Source organism: Chaetodon auriga, chromosome 2 (genome assembly GCF_051107435.1).
Source record: "Chaetodon auriga isolate fChaAug3 chromosome 2, fChaAug3.hap1, whole genome shotgun sequence".
In the NCBI taxonomy this organism is placed as follows: Eukaryota; Metazoa; Chordata; class Actinopteri; order Chaetodontiformes; family Chaetodontidae; genus Chaetodon; species Chaetodon auriga.
This window is the reverse complement of record NC_135075.1, coordinates 11,715,603-11,738,990: the sequence shown is the minus strand read 5'-3', so window position 1 is coordinate 11,738,990 and position 23,388 is coordinate 11,715,603. Positions and strand designations below refer to the sequence as shown.

General features: G+C 43.6%; 2 protein-coding genes across 6 annotated transcripts in view; both read left to right on the top strand.

Annotated features, from left to right (window-relative positions):
• Window positions 1-20,668, top strand: part of chchd6b (coiled-coil-helix-coiled-coil-helix domain containing 6b) — a 91,246-nt gene extending 70,578 nt beyond the window's left edge. The window contains exons 9-10 of one of the 2 annotated variants that reach the window (XM_076754246.1): window positions 16,263-16,314; window positions 19,972-20,668. In XM_076754246.1, the coding sequence (XP_076610361.1) occupies window positions 16,263-16,295 (33 nt within the window). In that variant the 3' untranslated portion in view covers window positions 16,296-16,314; window positions 19,972-20,668. The remainder of the gene's footprint in view (window positions 1-16,262; window positions 16,315-19,971) is intronic. The other variant, XM_076754264.1, reaches the window with a different exon arrangement.
• Window positions 20,669-20,869: 201 nt separating this feature from the next.
• plxna1b (plexin A1b) overlaps window positions 20,870-23,388 on the top strand; it is a 182,297-nt gene continuing 179,778 nt past the window's right edge. For all 4 annotated transcript variants that reach the window (XM_076754236.1, XM_076754219.1, XM_076754227.1 and 1 more), the window contains exon 1: window positions 20,870-20,997. The gene's annotated coding sequence lies outside the window, so the exon portion shown is untranslated. The remainder of the gene's footprint in view (window positions 20,998-23,388) is intronic.

The following is a 23,388-nucleotide window of genomic DNA, read 5'->3' as shown; positions in this document are numbered from 1 at the left end:
CGTGGGGTCATGCTACATATCCACTGAGTTCATGTGAGTGAGAGACAGAGGCGAAGTGAGGGATAGCTGGACAGAGGAAGTGAAAGAGAACGAAAGAGCCAGTGAGAGTAACAGTAAACAGTCGAATGATCGATGAACGCCTGACGTGACTCAGCTCTCGGTTGCCGGCCAGCATTTCCATGACTGTCGAGCCGCCTGCACGACGAAGACAAACGACCCGGCAATGAAGGAAAATGAGGATTTTATCACCCATTTCCCTCTCACACCGTCGCTGGCTCACGTTCCCCAGATTGCTTGTGTGCGTGTATGTGTGTGTGTTTCTGCGCTGGGAAGTTAACCAAATATGTGTCCCGCTTTCCTGACAGGCTGGCTTATGGTTGTACGCTGGCCCAAGGGTGCAGTTTAGAGAAATCACTCACTCAGTTGGAGACTTGTGGAGAAATGCCCAAGGTCTGGAACATCTACAAGTTACCTGTGTGGGTATGTCTGTGTGTGTGTGTGTGTGTGTGCGTGTGTGTCTGTGTGCGTGTATGCAAGGGAGTGTGTTTAAAAGGACCTTTATCTCATCCTCAGATATAATTACACTGCCCCGGGGTAGACAGGAGTCATCCAGCTCTCCCTCCTCTTTCTCTCACCCCTGTATCCCTCTCCTTCACCCTCCCTCTTTCTCTCTTACCTTCTCTTATCCAAGCTGAGAAAGTCTATCCGATTCTGCCATGTTCAGAAGTCATTATGGGATTAACTTATTCCCAGAGTATGGATCTCTTCCTTGGAGCCTATGAAGGGGGCTCCCCCGTTCTCCGCTTCCACACACTGCTCACTCTAGCTGGGGTAATCAACCAGCAGCGCTCCTTCCTCCAGCCTGGAGCTCCGCCTCGGGGGAAATCACTTCTCACTTCTCCTCACTTCATCCAAAATATTAATCTTCCCAAAATCTACTCAAAAACTAGAATTAAATATATAAAATTCTTCTGGATTCAAGAGAAGGGTTATTGCAGTGGAAGGAGGGTTATGAAAAATGTTGGTGATTCTTGTTTTAATCTTCACCGTGTAAAGTAATAGCTGCGGCTGCTGGAGCTGATGAACAAGCGAGCGCTTTTGTAATGACAATAACAGCATTCCTGCAGACCTGACGGGAATCCGCAGCCTGGGGGAAAGAAGTGTAATATCATCACTTCCTGTTTGTGAATCCCTCGCCCCCATGGGCTGTTGGGTAATGACACCTGCCAACATACCAGCAACTCTCATTTACTCTGAGGGCGAGATTAACAGTTGAAAGCAAAGCATTTTGTTCTGAAGGGAGAAGTTGATTGAACAGGCTTCGGAGGGTTTGTAACGCTCCTCACCTCAACTCTCCTGCGGTTTATCACACACAAGTGAGGCCTTTCAGACGTAAAGCAGTCGTAGTAGTACGCTGATAAGTGTCACATGTTAGACTTGCTTAAACTCTTTATGATAAGTCTCAAATAAGAGAGGGAAAAGGGCACTGACAGTTCTAAATTTCTTGCAGGGCACAATGCGTCTGTTGATGGAATAGTTCAAGTATTTCTCAGGCCACAAGGCTCCATTTTATGAGCATGCAGTATAGAGAAATCACGTTCAGTTGGCCCTTTCTTTTCTCTACTGTCTCCACAACTGTGCAGCTGTCTTCAGCCTTGCTCGAGGGCATAATAACCATGTGTTGGTGCCACACACACACACTCATGTTCCCCCGTACACACAGTGTTATCTTCAGAGTCACAAGTTAGTGTTTTTATAAACTGGGCCATGTGGCAGCCTTCTGTTATAAAGAGGCCACACATATTTTGGCGCAGGCTGAGCATTTATCTAGCATAATGTGATTGTGCTGACGTGCCCTCGCTCTCAGTGTCGGCGGGTCAGGGTGGGCCACATGGTTTGGGGTCGGCCCCTCCCCTGGGCCCTGTTTTTACTCACAGTAGTGCTGGTCCTTGTTTGCTCAAATGTCGTCTGTCAGGGGAGCCAGGTTGATCACAAGTGACGACTCCTGGTTTAAGCACTGCCGCTCCTCCTTTCTTCTCTCCTGTTGGGTTTTGTTTGTGTGTTACCGCATTGTAGCAGAAAAATAAATTCATGTGTGCTGATACCTTAAAGGCACTATGTGTTTAATTTGCATGGGATTAGCATCTTTCAAATTTGCATATTGTTTTGTTTTTTGGTAAATGGAACGATCCTGGTGAAAATGGGTGCAGTGAATGTGCAGTGACCCCGAACAGGCCTTTTTCACCGCAGACATTTTGACTTGTGTTTGTAGTAGGAAAAGCACAGCTGTAGTTAATAACATCAACAATGGCTCAGTTCTATTCCAGTGGCCCAGTAAGCCAAGATATGACCAGGACCCAGACACTGAAGCTGCAAACTGGAATTCAGCCATCATTCATTTCATTTATTTATGGATGATTTTCCTACTGTGACATGTCAGAACTTCATTTGGGGGAAAAGCCTATTTGATTTGATTTGAGTGGTTTGCTCTGTGCATCCTGCCACACTGTCTCTTTTGATAATACCACTGGGATGTTTCAAACTTATTCTACATCTGATGGCTAATAGACCATATGGGACTATCCTGAATATGTTCCTCTAATATAATAAAATAATATCTGGATTTTTAGCTTCTTAATGCTCCGCCACCAAGCTGCTAACTTTGTCTGTCTCCTGTTTGGTGCTGGATAGGTAGCAGTGAGTTTTCAGAGCTTTTTGACTGAAATGCTGCAGAAACGATGCTGATGAGACTCTCAGCAATGAGAGGAAAACAGTGAAGTTGCAGGTCATAAAACCAAAACCATGAAGATATTGATCAGAGCAACTTTAAGTAGCACAAGCAGGTATGCAAACTCACTCCAGGCCTGTACCGTTTTTAATGCAGAAAAGCAGAACAAAGAAATCCCAGTAAATCTTATCAGGCTAAATGAATTGTGTGTAATGCCTCAACAGCAGCAAACAAAATAACAACTTTAAACTTTGTGAAATGTTTGTTACCTCCTGCCGCATTACACCAACAACATGGCCTTTATCTGCCCTCTATCCACTGCACCCTTTGCACATGCGCTCACTGCACACAGACTCATGTGTATATCCTCAGGGCCTTTGAGATTTAGCCCATTTAAACTTGTGTATGTGTATAGTCCATCTTTAATTTTCCTTTTCCCCTCCAGGCTCAATTTTCATCACCTCCATCCATACAGAGAAGTTGGTGTTCCTCCCTTGCCTCTCTCTTCATTCACCCTCTTCACCTTCCTCTGTCTGACCCTTTATTACCATCCCCTGTCCCTCGTCCCTCCTTCATCTGTCCCCATCCTTCTCTTCACTTTCTTTCCTCTCCGTTATGCCCTCTCCACCCGCCCCCTCTCATGCAGGGAGCCTGCAAGCCCATCCTCAGAGTAATGGCTCATTTTGACTAAGTGTTACGACTCTTTCAACCACAAATGTCTCTTGACTGACAGCCTGAGAGGGGAAGAAAATGCCAGTCAGATTGCTGTTTAAGATTAGCCATGCAGAGGAGACGGAGGAGCCAATCTCAGCTGGCTGTGAGTTTCAAATATTCCACCTAGATTTAGCTTTGGTGACACCGCTGTGAGACGAGAGGCTACCCTCAACTTCAACAGCAATTTCCTACTGCAGAGATAGCTCTGTTGGGGGGCAGAGAGGGGTTGTGGGTTCAACTCCCTGTTTGAAAGAAGTGTGGGGATGTGTTGCTCTTGAGGGAATGGGTGTATGCGCTCCAGCAAGAGACATATGAGGCTTATCCGGTGCCTGTGCTTTGCTGTAATGTCAGGTGTTTACTGTATCTAGACCCACAGATACTGGCCCACCAGATAAAACATCTCTCCATCTTTCTCCCCCTCTGTCACTCTTTCTTTCTCCTCTCCTCCTCATTCCCATCCCCCTCTGCTGCTCCCTGCTTTCCTCTGCTTGCCGCTGTGGTGGGTTCAGTTCTTGACAAGGCCCCACATCCTGCTAGTTGCTAAATGAATAATACATGCATGTTCTAGCAGCACTGTTAAACAGAGAGAGAGAGAGAGAGAAAGAGAGAGAGAGAGAGAGAGAGAGAGAGAGAGAGCATGAGGGATGCTGTTTGTGTTCATGTGTGTGTTTGAGGACTGTTTGGTCTTAAAGCCCCTTCTGGAAAGGCCAAAGCTGTTGCAGAGCTGTAGATGCAGCCTATATACAGCCTGTAGAAGACGACATGTCTGCATTCCACAGTCTTATGATTCCACTCTTCTTTTAACCCCTCAGCAGAGATAGGAATGAGAGGTTGTTGGTGCAATTCCCACTGGGGTGAGAGCGAGTTCAATGCAGCCCTTAGGAGAATGATTGAGAGCATAATTTCAGTCGGATTTAAAGAGCTTTGATTTCCAAGACTGTGTGTGTAAGTTTGTGTGTCAGTAACACTGTATAGCAGTTAGGTCTCACCATTTATTCCGAGCACCACTAGCTCCCTTTAACCCAGCAGAACGCTGCTTGCCCTACATTTTATCAGCTCTTCTCGTTCAGTTTTGACGGAGATCAAAGCAATGTGCCAGCAGCCAGCGGAGCATGCATGCATTATCAATCATGTCTGTGGCTTTTTGTTGTACAGGAAAAAAGTATTGCAGAACACAGATCAAAAGGAAAAGGTCATCAAAAGAAAAATCTTTTTTCAAGATGGAGGGGTAGATTCTCGCATACACAAAGGCAGGGGCCACAAACAAATCCAAAAACCTTTTGGCTACATGCACATACACTGTTGTGTATGTGTATGTGTGTGTATGTGTGGGACAAAGAAACACACGTGACCAAAAACATTTTGTGCAATTTGTCCTCTGACCCTGAAATTAGACATGTGCAACGTACACTGTATATTTGAGAGAGCTTATTAGTTCTCTCCGCTCCCGCTCTCACTCTCTTCTAAAGACAAGAAATTTCTGGTATAACCACAGCACGTTATCTCAAAGGACACATGCAGAGTCACATGATTTCTATTCCCACTATTTCCACTTTTATTAGGAAAAATAGATTGAATGAATGGGAGCAGCAGGGGTCTCCGGGCTAAGTAAAGTTAGTGGAAGCAAGTGAGTAAGGCTTGTTTTAAGACGATATCTGTGAAGTGAGTTTTTTGGGGCTTTAGAGACGATGTTTAACCAGGTATGAAGTGCAGTCTCAGCATTTTCCAGCGCTCCAGGTACCATGGAAGTTCTGGCACCTGAGACGGCAGGTTGCTGATTGATGCACCATGACTTCATGCTTCTCAAACCGACAGGCAGCTCAGGAATCTGTCTAACCGGCTCTGCACCCGACTCACACAAACACACACAGGCACTTTGTTTCTAGGTAGAGTACCTGTGAGGGCAGCCTTCCCATTGGCGGCGCCTTTAACCTTGACATACACTGCACATGACCCAGATGTATGACTGCTGTTTGTCTTTCTGGCCTTCTTCCAGCCACCACACATACTCACACACACGTCCACGCATCAATATTCACATGCTCTGTAACACCTCATGCTGTTTGGAGGCTATAGAGAGCTGAAGTAACAGGGAGCACGTGATCGTCTCTAACTGCTAACTGGAAATTGCACTGTTAGCAACGCAGATGCTGTGCAAAAAGCCATTTTTAGTCGCATGTTTTGCAGTAAGGCATAACTGAATAAGGCATTATTAGCAATGAAATTATTTCATTAAGTTTTAATCAGTAGCGTAAGGGATTAGCCTGTTTGCTGTTTTACCAGAAGTTGGGTGGGCAGGTTGATACCACTTTGACACAGTGAGCAGGCTGGAGCGGGATGTGTTAGCTTGAGGTGATGAAGATGGCTACCGCATGCTGTGTGTTAGCTCTCTTGCTAACATGGTTTTGTTGACAGATGCGATTGTGTGTGTGAACCATGTGGCTTCACTGTGAGGACTTCATGCAGTCGCTGCAAGGCTAAGTTACCTGTTGATGACCAGGATTCCTCCAAACCGCGGGCTGGATGCTTGTTTTATTTCTACACGTTAAATGCAAAAGTTTGGACTCGTGAGTGTCGAGTTGTTTAAAGACACCTTTGCCGAGCAGGTGTACTTGCCAATTCTGACCGCTAACAACTAACTGCACTAGCAACAACCAGGAGCTTTGCAATAGTTGTAGACATTCAGAGGATACGAATGGACAGAGAGGTGGATTATGCTGCAGCAGTGGATGTTAAGGTGCTTTTGCTGCTAAGATAAGTCGTCATTGTAACTGACATGATTCATGACTGACTAATCAGCTGTTCAAGGTCTGAAATTTTCACAATCACTTTTCAAGCCTTCATGGGGTAGGCGCAACTTCATCCAGAAATATTTCCATAAATCTTTTCCCACAGATGTATTAGGAACAGAAAAAGCAACATTTCCAGATAAAGACACAAAATGCTCTAATGTTCCTCAGCAGTGTGCTCCAAAAACATCTCTGGCCTCTGTCTATCTCAGTGCCAGTGAATCACAGGCAAAAATCAGCCATTTGATATGAAATATTGTGTCTGCCTTTGAAGTTATCTATGTGACGCTTAACATGTCAGCGATTCAGCCAGGGGGATAAACAGTTATTCAACTGGAAGATCAGTTTCAGAATACAACGTTTAGACAGTTGGTGTGAAAAACGGTGTAGTTATTTTCCAAGTTGCTGCTTTGCTCCTGTGGTGATAAGAGATGACGGCTCGGATCCATCCAGAATGATTTCGTGTTGAAAGAAGCCTCTGTGCATGAAACTCGTGTGAGCGCTCTGAACCTTTAATTTGCAAATAGAAACGAGCCCAGCAAGGTTGCCTGTGAATGTGCGAATATGTGTCAATGTTGGTGTACATCTTACAGCGGCTTACGTCTGTGACAAATTAAAAGGTGTGTGAATTAGCAGCGTATGAGGCTGGGTAATGCTGTGAGAGAAAAGATCTGTCTTATAACCATCACCTGAAACACTGCTGCCCTAAAAATGGTGCCATGTCTGCATACGATGAAGCAACACAAACCCTTTATGTGTTTTAGATCAACTGCAGGTTTTTGACTATCCGCACACCGTGATGCAGTGGGGGCTGGAGCATGAAGACGGAGTCCGGCCAGCAAGCCAAGGTCACAAAAAATCTAAGGCTTTATTTGTATATGAACTGGAAAACTTTGTTTCCATGGCAACAGTACTGGCAGCTTACAAAGACTCTGTTTGTATGTGTGCGTTTATCATAGCGGCTGTCATGGTACGCCGTCCCTCTATACAGTGTAAGCAGACAAGAAAACTTACAGTCTGTTCAGCCAGTTCGTGAAGAACTGATTTTCCTGCTTAACCCTGGTGGAACAATTTCAGTGTTATTTCATTGATGGTATCACCTTTTTGATGCCCAAAGCTACTTACAGAACAGCACATAAACCCGAAACTAACCATGCAGGTAGATACTTCTCTAGTGACTGTCGCATTATTATTTTTCAGTTTAAGACTGAAGAAATCACTTGAGCATGATCTGACTTGTGAAATGTCTTTTTCTCGCAACAAACCCTTCGGCTGATACACGCAGCGTTTACAGCGTGCTGCAGTAAAATGATACCACTCAGCCCTTATTTGAACACACACGGATGACAAGCCGAGCTTTTGTATGTCTGTGCGTGTGCGCTGTGACCCTAAAAGTGGATTTAAAAGTATCGCAGGATTCAGCGCAGTGGCAGGAAGACAGAGAAACTCTCCTGATTAACCAGAGGGCAGACAAGCTTAGAGCTGAGCGCAGATGCCACAGCACAACCTTGCACGCTTCAGCTGGCACAGCAGCTCAGCACCAACGCAAGTGGCATGACACAGTAGCATGTGAAGGCATACCGCCGCATGACAACCTCCTGCCATCAAATATGCTTGAGCACAGAGGAGGAGCACGGCTGCAGTCTCCACTCTGCCCTCTCTTCTGCACCCCGATCTCTCTGATTGCATCTCTGCTGTTGTTTGATTCTCGTTTTCACACGCACAAACCCGTAGTCTCTAATTTACCTTCCCCATCCCAAGTGCCTCTTAATCGCTTGCTCTCTCTCCTCTCTTTCAATCTCACTTTCTTTCTCCTCCGCCTGAGAATCCATTGAGGATTCGCAACAATAGAGTTGTAGACTGGATTAAGCAATACAATGTCTGATGGAGGGGGCGTAGTGGGGAGAAATCAATGGGCAGATGTGATTTCCTAAGCCGCTAAACATCCTCTGACACGTCGACCAATTAGCTGTGTCAAATGGGGATATCTTTACTACGTGTACAAGGTCATTAGATAAGTACATCCGTAGCACTGGAGCCCTCTGCACGTACGTTTGTGTGTGTGTGCGTGTGTGTGTGTGTGTGTGTGCTGAGACAAAGGGAAGTACTGTATGAGATGAACATTTCGCAATAGAGCTCACTGCAGTTCCTTCGTCTTGATTACCTGTCTGCATTGCTTAATAACATTTGGGAGTGCACAATTTGCAGCTTGTCACACTCATTGCAATTGCATTCAGTTTAGAGAAATGAATCGAGAAGCAATTTTGCCATCATTTCTGTTTCATACGGTGAGTAAATGCAGTTAGAGAAAGCTCCGCTGGTTTGTACGAACACCTTTCAGTACACCCACTGCTTTTCATTCCTCTTCTTTCTGCTGTCACAGGACACCTACTGAAGAAAATAAATGACAGAATGATGTAGTTTATTTTCTTCTCTGCACTGCAAAACACAATATACAATAGCAAATAATAGCTCACATATATAACTGTACTCTGGTGTTTTTGGAGGAAGGAATGCTGCTTAGTTGGGAGATGTTCCACTTAGTCATATCAACCTCATACATCTCACTAAATGAAAAACCAAACCCCATTATGTCAGCGTACCATTTAAATCATGGTGACTCATTGTTCATGTGATCATTTTCCTTTTTTAATACAAAATGCCAGCCAACATATATATGTCCCACCTTACACTGTAAATTTCGTTGCTGCTGCCGGTTTAGGTCAGCTGACCAGATTGGATGTCTTAAAGCGAAACACCTCATAGAAATCCTGGGAGCCACTAGTAAAGCGAGAGTGTGGTGAGGTTGTATTATGGGTGCAGTTATTGCTGACGATTGCCTCAAGCTAAGACATGTTGGCTGCAAATATGGAACAGTGCCCTTGATAAAACAGCCACGGTGACACTTGCAGAACTTTTTAAGAGCAATTGGAAGAGAAAATGCTTGAGGAATTGTGAGAGTGATTTTTGCCTCCACTTAGAATTTAAGTGCGGTTTAATGCCAATCACGAGATTCGGTGACAGTGCTTTTGAGAGGTAAATATTTAGAGTCAGCAGTGTTCTTTCTCCCTGAAGGAAATAGGGTGTTTTCTCATTATTTCCAACACCTCACTTGTGCTCTTTTGTCTGTAACACTGCATATTTGTCTTTGTCATTTCACTAAATATCATTAAGTACATTAAAGCGTTTTGGGAGATCATCACAAGTCATAATCTCAGCACTGACAAGGTTTCAACGCATGAAGTCAATATGGCAAGCATGTTAGCAAACACTTGGCCATTTGTTGATCCAGTAGACACAGAGCAACATTAGCATTTACAACCCTGATTCCAAAGTTGGAAGCTGTGCGAAACATCAATAAAAGAGAATTTGCTAATTGCCTCATTCTTTTTGACAAGAACTCAATTGAAAACACTACAAAGACAATATATTTAATGTTTGACCTCAATCAAGTTGGGCAACTAAAGACTGGGAAAGATGTGGAATGCTCTGAAAACACCTGTTTGGAACATTCCACAGGTAAACAGGTTGACTGGTAACAGATGATAGTATCATGATTGGGTATGAAAGGGACATCCTGGAAAGACTCAGTCGTTCACAAGCAAGGATGGAGAGACGTTCACCACTTTGTGAACACATGATTGTGTGAAGGATATAGCTTTTTTGGAATCAGGGTTGTATTTGAAGTCATGCATCTGGCGGCCTTATAGATGAATAGCAAAAACTCGTTCCCTTTATAACCCTGTTTTCTTCTCCACACTCTTCAAGAGGAAATACCTATCTCTTTAGCTGCTAAATGCTCCTTCATGTTCATTAGCTACCTGCTAACTTTGTCTGTCTCCTGTTTGGTGCTGGCCAGGGAGTGTGCATCACATTTATCAGAGCTTTTTAGCTGAAAACTGCTGCCTGCTGCTGGAAATTACTCTAACAAGATTGGGGGAGTGAAACAAAATGGTAAAATCATGTTGCTGTAGCCTAAATCCAAAACAATGAGCTGAAACTGGGGTGCACCTGCAGAGTCGGGTGATGAGTCCCACTTTAAATTTGAAAGTAACTGACTTACAAATGTCTAGATTTTGCACAGAGATTAATAATGTACACATACTGTTAGTTATAACACACACAAAAACAGGAAAACAGAGGACAGGTGATGATTGGACACGCCAAAACAAAAAAACTGACCATCTAATATGTGAACCCTTTCTGAAAAAGAAGGGACAATACTGCTAACCTGTGCCTTACATTGTACCGCTGTTTTTTGGTCAGAACAATGAGGCCAATTTGTTATGGTTGTTGTGCATGCAGAGCAAAATAAAGAAGGCTATTTTCCTGCTCCAATACAACATAGTAGGTCATCCTTTCTGCAGTTGCAAGAAATGACAGCTCCTTCTTAGCCTGCACAAACCACTGCTTCCTCAAACCTACACCCTGGTTCTCCTCATTCTGCCTCTTCATTCTTGGCCTCCATTTAAAACATAGCAGTTATGGAGATGTTGAGGAAGCTTTAAAACTCAAATGATGAGCCTCCATAAATCCAGTCCTACCTTTTCCTCCTCTCCTTACCTGTCACATCAGCCAGTGGCTCTGTGGGTTGTTAATACAGTATGAACGTTGATGAAGCTTCCTTCTCTTACAATGTGTATTTTTTTTTCTTCTCCATATGGCGCCAAGCTGTGTGTCATATTTGATGTTGTGCAGAGACAGCGTTAATTGCGCTCTGTGTTATACTGCAGGAAGGCAGTTACAGTACAGTATGTCTAATGATGATCAACGTTCTTCATGCTGTTCACATTATAGATGAATGGCTGTTACTATAGTTTTGAAGAGTGTATAAAGAAATGATATCAAATGTCAAATATCCAGCTCTCTTGGGGATATCATAACTGGTATTCGCAATATTGTGAATGATTTGGGACAGTATGGGAGCTTTCATTTGTAATTTGTAGTTAAGGTAGTTTATTAAAATAGTGTGCCTCTTTTCTGTGGTTTAATCTACCTATATTGTATAGCTTTCCATGTGATGCAGTGCAGGCGTGTGTAGACACTCTAATAAAATCAGGCTAACTTTGTGTCTGAAGCAGCTAATTTTCAGTATCTCACTGAGCCTAAATTTGACATTTACACACATTTGTACTTGTTCTGATTTCAGAGTGGATTTATACCACAATGTTTGGTTACATGCACCAAGTCAGTAAAATTACCCTGTGCAAGCACCTTCAGCCCTATAACCTCAGAGTATTTCTCCACTTTCCACATATGGTCTCACGCATCGCATTCTGTATGACCGATCCAACCAGGAAGTCATCAGGAAGCTGTCTGCAGTTACAGCAACAGGTCGCATTGTTTAGCATTTAAATAACTCCCCGTCCCTTTATCTCCTCCAGGAGGAAAATTGCACTGCCAGGCGCATCTTAGCATCCTAGCATATCGTGTTGTTCTCCAGGTTTGAGCTGTGCTTGGCTGACTGAGTCCAGGACAGCTGTGAGTGAGGGCCATTCACTGCTCTGTCAGGGGTGGAGATGGAGGCACTGAACTGAGGCCAGCCATCCTGTGCTACTCCTACATGTCACCTTTTCTCTCTGTAATGGGTTCCTGTGTGGAAGACAGCTTGTGAAAAGGAGATTTTTTTTTTTTTCTGTGTGTGTATGCTTATGTGTGTGTGTCCACAGAAATACTGAAAAATTCTCAGGTAAACAAATAACATCAAGTCCTTGAGCACAAACCCACAGAAACCTCAAGGTCTTACCGCAGAGTAGATTATGTAAACTCCCTGGTGTGGATTATATAAGAAACACTGAGCATGACATCTTGTGACCCTCTCAGAAGAAGGAAAACAAGACTCTCCCAACCATAAAATGTTTTCATAAAATGTGTCATCTAAAGCTCGAGCCACTGGGTGGGAGAAATGCCGGAGTGATCAGAAGTGATTGAGCGCTCAGTTCGTCTGTCTTAGAATACAACACAAAGCGCTCTTTGTGTTTTACATTCATTAGCTTAAATGTCACTTCTCTTGGGTGGCAGCGAGGAGAAGTTCATCTCATGAGTCTCTCAATGTGTCCGGACAATATTTGGGTGATTCAATTTGCCTTCAGCCTTCACGAGCATGAGATTCACTAAAAATATGAAATCAGATCATAACCCATACACAGAGAGAGAGAGAGAGAGAGAGAGAGAGAGAGAGAGAGAGAGAGGAGGCAGAATAGAGTAAAGGCATGTGTGATCTACAACCCCCATGGTGCCATGGTAACTATGAAGTGAAGAGGTGAGTTTGGAACAGGAATAAGGTGAAAGGTTTTTTCTTCCGTCTTTCCTGCCGGTGCCATTCTAACACCTATCTCAGAGAACATTTACTTTAAACTGTTTTCTTGGCAGCGTTGTTCATCCACACCATCATTACATTATATTTATGTTTAATTCTTTCCACTGGTTTCAAATCCAAGCCTCCTTACATGTGGGGAAAATCCACTCCTCCGAGAGCGCATTCTACAGTAATTCTATGACCTTGGGCAGTTCAGTGAAGAACTAGGAAAAAAAGACATCTTTTATACAAACAAGAGCCAATTGCTGGAGCTACAGTTACATGCTGGCAGTGAATGGGACACCAGCTTTTCAAACAGACACACTGACTATTCATACAATAAAATAAGTCCCATTTAAACACAAACCTCCTGTGACAAGTGAAACATCGTGTGCAGAAGCTGCAGCTTAGGTCTCTTACAGTGCACCTCATGAAATGTATATCTGCTATAGATGCCACTAGCCGCAGACTCTGCACAGGCATGGCAGGATTTCCTGTTTAATGAAAACGCTCGTCTGAAGGGAGTCTGCCTGCTGAAGTCTGCTGTGCTGACATTTGTATTATCAACCCTAAAAGGACAGGAATGCTCGTCTTATTTCACCGTGAATCATGTTTATTGTGTTATGACTGTTGTTGAGCTGTCTTCAAGGGGCCGGGTATTTCTACTGGCACCACACATTATAAATCACTTATGCTTCTGTAGTTTCAGCTTGCCAAAGGGGTGTAAAACACATCCTGCATAAGTCGACAGTCTATCCTGGAAGCCTTGCATACATACAACGAAGCTTGTGTGCATAGTTGAAAACCCGTCCACAGCTCTCAGTTTTTTACTTCATTTTTAGGCCTCTGTCAGACAAGTCATCATTCAAAATGTGTCTGATACAGTAAAAAAACTTGAAAATCGTTGTGTCTTTTTGCACAGATGCAACCCTGAGTGTTTAAAGCGATACTGATTGCTAACTTTTCAGGTACAACAACAAAGACTCAACAGTATCATCTGCAGGCTGTTTCTGTGCAGCAGCGTCCATTTTGGATTTTTTTACCCTGAGGCCGCTGGGATGTGAACGCCACTGTCTCTCACTACATGGGATCTTGTGTCCTCTCTACCTTCTCAATAATTCAATGGAAAGAGGAGACGTCAGCTCTGGTATAATTACTGTGTGAGGGTGGCAAGCTCCTCTGTCAAGGGCAGGATGGGAGCAAGCTTTACAGTACTGGAGAGAGTTAAAGACACAGCAGCAGCGTGTAGTCTGACACCGTCTGTGGCAAAAGCTTCAGCTCCCAAGAGATGATGAAACTGTAGGTAATGTGGAGAAAAAGGCTTTGTGACAACATTAACTGATTTTGTTTTTCAGTAAAAACTCAATTCAGTGCTTAATCACTGCAAAGCAGCTCCAAAAAAAGCACCTTAGTGCAGCACCTTAATGCAAACATCCCTGGTTTTACACCTGAAACAAAGAATCTTTAGACACAGGTGCAGCACTTCAGTTATGAGCTTCCATAGGTGTCTTGGGTTTTAGTTGTTCTGCAAGTTCTCAGTGGTCAAGAAGCAACACGATCCATCACTGTTAGGCAGAGAGGTGTGTGGGATCTGATTTCAGCTCTGGGCCCAGCTGAGATGACAGCCTCTGTTAATATAACAACAGCCAAAGCCCAAACTTCCTGCTCAGAGAAACCCTCGGCATAAGCATACCTGCCAAGATATGACTAAAACTGTTACTGTCATAGACAGCTAAAACCTGGCATGGGCAAAGGCTTGGCACAAGGCTCCCGCTTTAAAATGAGCTAGACAAAGTAGGCAGTCATTAGAAGTCGATGTTTTGACACACTGTCCCCTACGGATACCCAGGAAAAGGTCTGGACCAAATGTATCGAGTCTCCCAGACTAGGAGTGGCTCATTCATCCTGATGTAAGAGGCTGAGCTGATCCAAGATCAGCGCTGATGATGAAAGTCTTCTCGTGTCTGAAACCATATAGAATGCTCTCAGGATTCAAGGGAAAGTCAATGATTTCACTGTGAGCTGCAAAACATGTGAGAAACATTTGATTCCTCAAACATGTCTCATACTCAACCTCTGCCTTACAAAAACATGATGAATATTTTAAAGAAATATAAATTCTACTCCAGTATCATTAATTAAACGAGACTAAAGGAGTCTGCAGCCATGCCAGCGGCTCTGTGAGGCTGTATTTAGACACAGACGTGCTCTGAGCTAATTGCTAACATGCCCACAACAACAAAGCTGATGTTTAGCTGCTGATGTTTCATTTTTCACCATTTTATTTTAATGTGTTAACATACTAACATTTGCTGATTAGCACTTAACACAAAGCATAGCTGAGGCTGACAGAAATGTCATTTGATTTGCAGGTATTTGGTCATAAAGTATTGGACAAATTGGAATTTTGGCTCACTCGTGGCCCTAGCGGTAAGGTCAGGGGAGCACCAATGCCATTACGATTGGTTCACTGACCATCATGGACATCTGTACTAAATTTCGTGGCAGTGCAGCAATTCAGTCCCTACCTGGCCTTGTTGAGATATTTCATAAAATATCACAGAAACATTTTTTTGTGTAAGGATCTCAATTGGAACGCAGTCGATATCAAACCACAAGTATTTTCTGACATGCTGGAGGAGGATAGCTTTGTGATCATTTTTCAGCCATATGCTGTAATATTGTTTCAAGCCCACACGCTGAGCAGTAGGATTGCAGTTTAAACTGAGCTAAACTCTTTAAAGGACATCTACAAAAGCAGCTATGATTTGTAGCCTACATCAAGAGAACACCAAACTTCCCATGCCTTGACTTCTCTCTCTGCTTCCCTCCTCATTGTCCTCCAAGTCTCACGCCTGAGAAGTGAAAAAAAAAAAAGAAAAAAAGGCCAATATCAAAAGAAAGTCACAACACAACACAAGTTCCTGTAATTTTGATCATAATGACATGTGTCGTGTTCAATCAAAAGGCTGGTGTTTGCTGGTCTCCCTGCCATGCGCACCCCAAGGCGCACACATCAGAGGCCGGCAAAGGAAGGCCACATCGAGTGTTTGATGGCAGCAGAGACGACACAAAGAGGCTGTTTGTCGCTAATTAAGTCCTGTTTGCCTCACCTAGATTTTAATTATGATTTGGCACTTCAAAAATGTCTGCACCAAATAGCTAGGTAGCGTCTTTCAAGCTTCCTAAAACAGGTGGGCACGGTGAGGGAAAGCTAACTAGCTTAGCACAAAGTAGCCTCCCATCAGCACGCCTGACTCAGCCCAGACGATGAACGGTGTTTGAAGTGTGACGCCTTATGAGGTGTGCTTTCTAAGACAATAAGCTTCTAATCTTGTGGCTCCATTCATGTAATATCAAAGTCATTATTGCCTTTGATCTCAATTATATACATCATAAAACTTCTGCCGCTAATTGACTCACTAAAGCTTCATGGCATGGCAAAGCTCCTGTTTGCCCCTGCAATTGCTTTTGATTATAAAGATCTTACATGTTCTTAAATTCACTCGAGACCTCCTGCATTTGTTTTGAGGCTAAATGAGGTCACAAATCTGCTGTATTTTCATGGTGGCCCTGCTCCCCTGCCACAGTCATAAATAGAGGAATCAGTCTTCAGGCTTACCACTCACTCAGCGTGATCCAAACTGTTCATTTTGAGATTTGTGAGCGCCTTAAAATGATTCACGAGCAATTGCAAATTATCTTACCCGTCTTTTTCTCCCCACTATGACAGATTGCAGCCCAGAGGAAAACATTCAGCAGCTGAGGAGCTCTGGCGAAGACAGGTGATTCACTTCTAATGGATGTTAATGTGGTGGACGCGACTGAGGATATTCCCAGTGGTGTACACTTACAGTTAATTGATAATTGAGGTCTTTGAAAAGATGCACATTAAATCATGGCCAATGAGCCTGCCTATAAGGTTGCAGCAATTTAAAGAACAAGTCTCCAGAGTCTCTTAAGGTTTCCCACAACTAAAATGCACTCTGAATGAATAATTAAGGTGGAAATATTCTTAACTCATATTACCTTACTTAAGGCATTACTATTTCAAACATGTAGCATAATGCATGATGTTGAAATTCATAAACACTTTCACCTCCGTCAGCTCCAGGTTGCACAGTCCTCTAATGACTTTCTTGATGTCTCCTTATGTTACTGTTTGATCAGTGCCTTTCCTAATGAGCCCATGTGTTGAGATGTAAACCTGTGCTTTACTAAAAACTAATGTCTTGTCATATTTACCATTAATAATTTGCAATATGTTGCACATAGATAAATGTCTGTTGTGCTGATCTTTGCTCCCAACCATACCGTAGAGATTTACAGCATGCGCGGCCCACTACAGTGCATTCGCCATGTACAATATTTCCCGCAGCTATCGACTTGAAAATCATTATATTATGAGAGACATTTCCTCAAAATCAGTGTGTGTGTGTATCAAAATGTAAATGCATGCTATATCACAAATACAGCAAACCGTGCTCCACTGCTGCGTTAGCTAAGAAAAGACTTTTCATACATGTGACACGACACAATTAGCTTGGAGTAATTAATTTTGACAATATAAATGTATAAAACAGCACAATGGGATCATCAGGATCCCGCTGACAGTTGATAAATGATTATTCTAATTAGAGCCACATGTGACATAAGACTGGATTATAGAGCTAACCAACCCTGCTTGGATTAAACAACAGTTTGTTGGTCCTACAATGAAAAGAGAGGTATGGAACCATGAGCACCACACTTTACTTTTTTTTTTTGTTGTAGGTAAAGACATAAAATACAGACATTTCCATCCTGTTACTATGAGCAACAAACTCAATGACTGACTGGTCTTAAGTGGGATTTCATGTGCATGGAGGACCTTGTTTCCTTGTTATACAGTATGTTCAGTCTGTACCTGTGCAGTGAAAGACAGCACCAAACAAATTCTCAGAGAAATGAAGAAAAACAAGAATCCTGAAGGTATTTCAGCAGTTATTTACTCAAACAGTCCAGACATCTTATCACCGTCTTCAATCTCGACAGAAACAAATGGAGCACACTTTGATATTTTGACCCGCAGTGCGCTTTAGCTCCGAACAGGTATTTCAAGAAGTTTCTATCTGCCCTGATGTGACGGCGGTGTGCACAGATGGCGTGGTTTCATAATGGTCCAGGATCCTGAAAGCTGAAATGGGATTGAAGCGACTGTGCAAACAGATCAGACGGGTTTAGTCAGATGATATCCTGTAACCGTGCTGCCGAACAGTCAGCCGTCCTGTTGTTAGCCAATTAATGGCTCATTACCTGTTTAGACAGAGCTGTGCCACCTCAGGTTACAAGGCCACCAAAGCTGCACTTCACCAGCTGACTTAAATCTGATTAGTTTCATCTAATTGGCACCGATCAGATGTTTTATTTATCTATCTTTTTTGCTTTTAAATAAAAAGGATCATGTTTCACGGGCGGTGAAAGAGACGGCATTCACTACAAGCAGTGATCATCTCTCAGGTTTTGGAAATTAAAGCACAGGGTGCGTTATTATCCATTTATCTTTTTTATCAGGAATGTCTGGAAACACATGGCAGCGTCAGTGCATGAGACTGTGATCATCTTAATGTCTCTCTGTGAATGAAGTCTATTGTTTTTTTGTTTTTCTTTTCTATTCAGCTAGTGTAGATAGAGACGCTGCAGAATCTGTGAGGATCTGTGCCTCTTTGTTTTTAGTGTATGCTGGTGCACAGTGCTAATGCACACATGCTTGCTTAGCTGTGTGTTTGCACAGGATGGTATGTATGTATGTGCGCCTGCACAAATGCAGGTTGGTGTATCTTGTGTGTGTTTTCAGCGACAACTGGGACTCTTTTCTCTCTGATCAGTCAGTTCTTGTATCTCTGCTCACTTAAAATGTTTGTTCTTCTTGCCAAACACAGGCCCATTAATAGTGCATGAATAAAATAAAGAAGTAAATAGAGAGCAAAACAGCAGCAAACCACCAAACAGAGATGTGTACATTTATTTAATATTCTCTGTGCTTTCAGCCCAAGATATCCAGGCCTGTGCACTGTCTAGTCAAATCATGACAGCCAGGATTAATCTGGCTCTTTTTAGAAAAGTACTGAACACTATAGGCAAAACAACTTCTGGTGGTACACTGCAGTCAAGTATATTTTAAAAAGGAAGTGTTTTATTTAAGCCTCTTTAAGATGCTGTATCTTTATTTTGATAGTATCATGATACAGGACTCAGACATAGTCAACTTGCAGAAAGGAAGCGACCCGGTGTCCCGGGTGGCACAAGGCTAACTTTGTGCTCAGGCTGCTGTGTTTCATACTCCATAAAAATATTCCCATGAGAATTTACAGTAGGCCTGGAGTGGAACTGGAAGGACGTGAACCGCACTGACTCAGAGCTAATCAATGTGTTAGTGTTTAAGTGTGAGATAGGGAAGTGCTTTGTCCAGAGGCCTTTCACATGGTAAGTAAGGCTAATCTCTTCGTATTACTATGGCCAAACCAACCATTTCTAATGGCAGACAGTGGGCTTTTGAAAACCATTGAAAGCTGGGTGGTGTGGTGGACTCGGGGGAAATTTTCTGGCAAGCACTGAAATTCAGCTGCTCTTTTATTCACATAACACACACACACACACACAAATGTCTTTATCTTTCTCAATCAAAGACACACATTCCCCCTACCTCTCTGAAACACGCACACACTCGGTGCATGGGGCCAGGTGGCGTGGTTAGTGCCAGATCTTGCTCTCTCCGCTCTCCTGAGTGCAATTGGTAACCTGAGCTGCCTGTTTGAATAACTCGGTTATCCCAAAAGCTTCCTCGCTGCAGAGACGTCATGGAACACTGCCCAAAACACACTTTGTCTAAGCTCCTGATATTCACTGACTGCTTGATGAATATTGAAATTGAGCTTTCAAAGTCACTTTCACTGTCTTGAAGTTGCATGTCATAAGAAGAGAGTAAGAATTAAAAGTTGGCTGGATAGCCTTACAGGCGCAGCTTTGTATCCAGAATCTGTCATCGGAGTGTCACTCAGTGAGTTAGTCAGTGTGAATGTGTCAGCTGATGGGACGCGACAGGCAGGCCCGGGGCCTCCTCATTTAATTAGGAGCCCGCCTTGTTTCGTGAAACTCACAACCAAACCTGTCTCCCTGGGCATTTTCTAATTTAACCACCATTCACTGTAAATCTAGCTTCGATGTTTTCTGCTGCAGATGTACCCTGCAGGTCTCCAATGTTCTGCACCACACTGAGGCTAAACTGTGCCTCTCAGGGCTTTACTCGCTATCAGTGTCGCTCAGTCCAAACTTTGAATCAGGAGGGTGCTTTGAAATGCATTTTGGTGACAATGACAAATGTGATAATGATGATTTTGAGACTTTTATGTTTACTTGTCGGAGTGACAGACATGAACAATGTGTTTCTGTTTTATTTTCAGGTAGAGCTGAACAGAAAGTGGATCCTGTTTACTTCACAGCACTTATATAGTACAGTGTGGACATTACTGTGACAGATGGTTGTGGAAAATTAAATGATCGCCTCTGAGAGCATTTTTACAGCAAATGTGAGACTCCTGCAAGGTCTTTTAAATATGTGGCACAGAGAAAATGTTGCAATTCATGAAATAAAAAAAATCTATGTCCTGACTTTGTATTTTGTCACTTTCTCTCTCCTGTTTATTGTACTACTAAAATATGACAAAGACAATGAAAGTAATCAGTGCAGTATGTACGCTGGGTTTGAGGCCCCCCATCTTTTCATGTTTTTGACAGGAGAACTGGTTTTTGCCAGAAAAGTCTGTTGTGCATTTTCCTTTTAAAACATTTTTAATGAACATTATTTACTGTATACAATACTTTAAACAGGCATCTCTGTGCATGACGGTAATGCATTACAATACAACTGAAAACATGAAAAATGTTCTTATTGCACTTGTATTTTTATATTTTAGATTTATGAGTCTTGATTTTTGCAGTACCCCCCCCCTTTTTGTTTTTTCTCTTACAATGTTTACTGTTATGCACCAAAATAACACAATTTCCTTGTATGCAAACACCTTCTTGGCAATAAAACTGATTGAATTGAAATAGAATACCAAACAATATATCAATAAAATATCAATAAATAAGTACCATAAAATGAATTAAGTGTGTTTCTCAGGTGTGGGGAAACTTAAAATATGAATGTAGCGTAGCAGACCTCCGCACGTGTTCCTGTCACACCAGGAGTCGGGCGCCCTCTATGGGCTCGCTGAGGTACTGCAGCGGCAGAGCGCCTCCTCCCCCCCTCCTCCCCCTCCCTCTCCGCTCCAGCCGGAGTTGCATTCCTCTCCTCTCCTCTCCATTCACACGCAGGGAGCCGCCGGAGAGAGAGCACCGCCGCTCCGTGACCAGAGTGGAATGTCCCCAAGTTTTGGAATTTAAAACCATGGCGAGGATATCTGCCCGAAGGATCACCTGAATCCGTAAGTACCGGGAAAACTCCGGCGCGGGGCTTTTCTGTTCGTGTGGACGGAGCGGGTTGTGGAGGAGCCGGCTCAAATATTTAGGTTACATTTTTTCCCCTCTCCGTTGCTCCGTGTGGTGAGTTTATCGTTGTGTTTTTCTCCCCGCTCTCGGCGACTGGTTTCTGCGTGAGTTTGAAGGGCTGGAGGCTCCGGGCAAACCCAGCCCGAAACAGGGCACGGAGAGGACACGCAGGCAGCGCTAATGTCCACTTATTCCGCCGTGTGTCGGTGTGCGGAGGCTGGTGTCTGTGTGCTGAATGTGCGCCCCGGTGCGACCACCAGTCGGATTGATCCACACCAAACTGTAAAACTGTGGATATTTTGGGCGCCGAACGAGGCTTTAACTGGCTAACTTCACTAATTTGAACATTGTTTTGTTTAATTATGTGGCGTTAAGCACCTGGCGCCTGCAACAAACAAACAAACAAAAAGGGTTGTAAGTAAGCTCAGATTTGGTGCAGTGTGAGGTGAGTTTGGTTGGAGAGCGTCGGCTGCAGTAAAAAAAGAAAAAAAAAATCAGACTTTTCTGATGTGGAGAAGCTTCGTCTTGCAGCGATATGAGGAAAGGAAAGCAGTGTTTTGGAGACGCGGAGCAGCCAGCAGGCTTATCAGGCGGGTAAGGCTGCTCGCCGCCTCAGAGGAGGAATGCCTCCACCACCGTGTATAATTACAGGTATCCGCGGAGCTGACAGGCACTGTCGCCTGGATAAATAGTCCGGGCAGCCTGGAGGAGCAGGCTGCGTGGCTTTCCATGAAACCCTCGCTTTCATGCTTGTTCCTTTTATTTATTTTGTCATATCTGACTGTATCCTGCCCCTGGCTCTCCTAAACGGACCTCAGGGAGGAGTTGTGTTGGACGTCTCCAGGGGGTCGTGGTGCGTGCTTAAAAAAAAAAAAAAAAAAAAAAATCGATTCACCTATTAGCTTTGAAATAATTAGAAATGGTGTTGGTGTGCTGTGAAAAGAGCGTTAATCTGCTAACGAATGAGAGGCAATTGTAAGCTTTGTTATTCGACAGGCTGTGCGCAGGGACGGAGCGGCGAGGGCTGTCTGTGGGTGTGAGGAGTGCGCAGTGCTCCTCTCTCTGCTCCATCGGATTCTCCTCACTTCTGTTTTTTTCTTCTTCTTCTTTTTTTTAATCAAATCCTGGTTAACCAAATTAGACTACCCACCCCGACCCCCGCGTGCTACGTGAATTCATTTGGAGCCTGTTTTAAATATGTATTCATGAATCATTTTACAGGAGCGAGGGCTTAGACATCATTTTAACCTTTTTTTTTGGGGGGGGGGGGGAGAAAGGAGGGGGAGTGGGGCCAGACTGGAGCCCATCACCCCAAAAAAAAAAAAAAAAATCACTGCAATATCCAGCTCATATTAAAGCAGGAGTCCTACAGCGTGTCTGCTGTGTGTTGCAGGCACTTACCATGAACCCAGTGGTATTGATTGGTGCATTTTATCTCGTGTGCCACCACTTGAGCACCCCTATAAGACACAGGCGTTAATGTGATAACTCTTTATCAGAAGTGACGTGACCCAGTTTTTGGCTCTGATCGGTCAAGCAGCAGCTTCTTATTGACAGTTCTGTGCTGTGGCCGGCATTCACATGTAAATGATGTGGGATCCCAACCGTGACATGAGTGTTTGTTTAAGAGGTGGTGGTGCCCGGTCACAGCTTTAAATCATTCAACCACACACGGACGGACATCTCCACCGAGCACACAACAGAGGTGTACCTAAACAAGCGTCACGTTACATGAGTGTGTGAGTGACAGCAAGGAGTGGCAGGACTGGAGCCAAACGCAGCGGCGGCTCTCTCCCTGTGCAAGGACACAAGTCTGGAAATGACTGAATGTTCTCGGCTGCTCTCGTGGGGGAAAAAAAAAACCCCAAAAAACTTCAAGGGGAGACGTGTGGATGGTAATATTGGTGCGTTTTTGCGCATGCCCAAACAATCACACACTCATATCTGACTGAAATCGCAATGGAATCTGAGAAATATGTGAGAAGCAGTTTCACCGAGATGATTATCTGTTCATGGTTTCAGAAAGTTCCCATCTTAAGCAGCTGATGTCTTCAGAAAATCTCCATTTTTTTTTTTTGGCAAAACTGTGACCTTGCATGGCATTTCACATGAAAGCTGGCAACCCAGCCAGAAAATTACAAGCAATTTGCCTCAATCTTCCCTAATTATGATACAGATCTGCCCAACAATAGACCAGCAGTGTCATGAATTTTGAAAGTCTGCCCTGTCCGGTCTGGCTGCTGCCGTGAACGGTAAATCTGTGATGTCCAAACTTTGGAATTCGAGCTGACATGTGCACTTTGCACCCCTCTGCTCCTGCCTTTGTG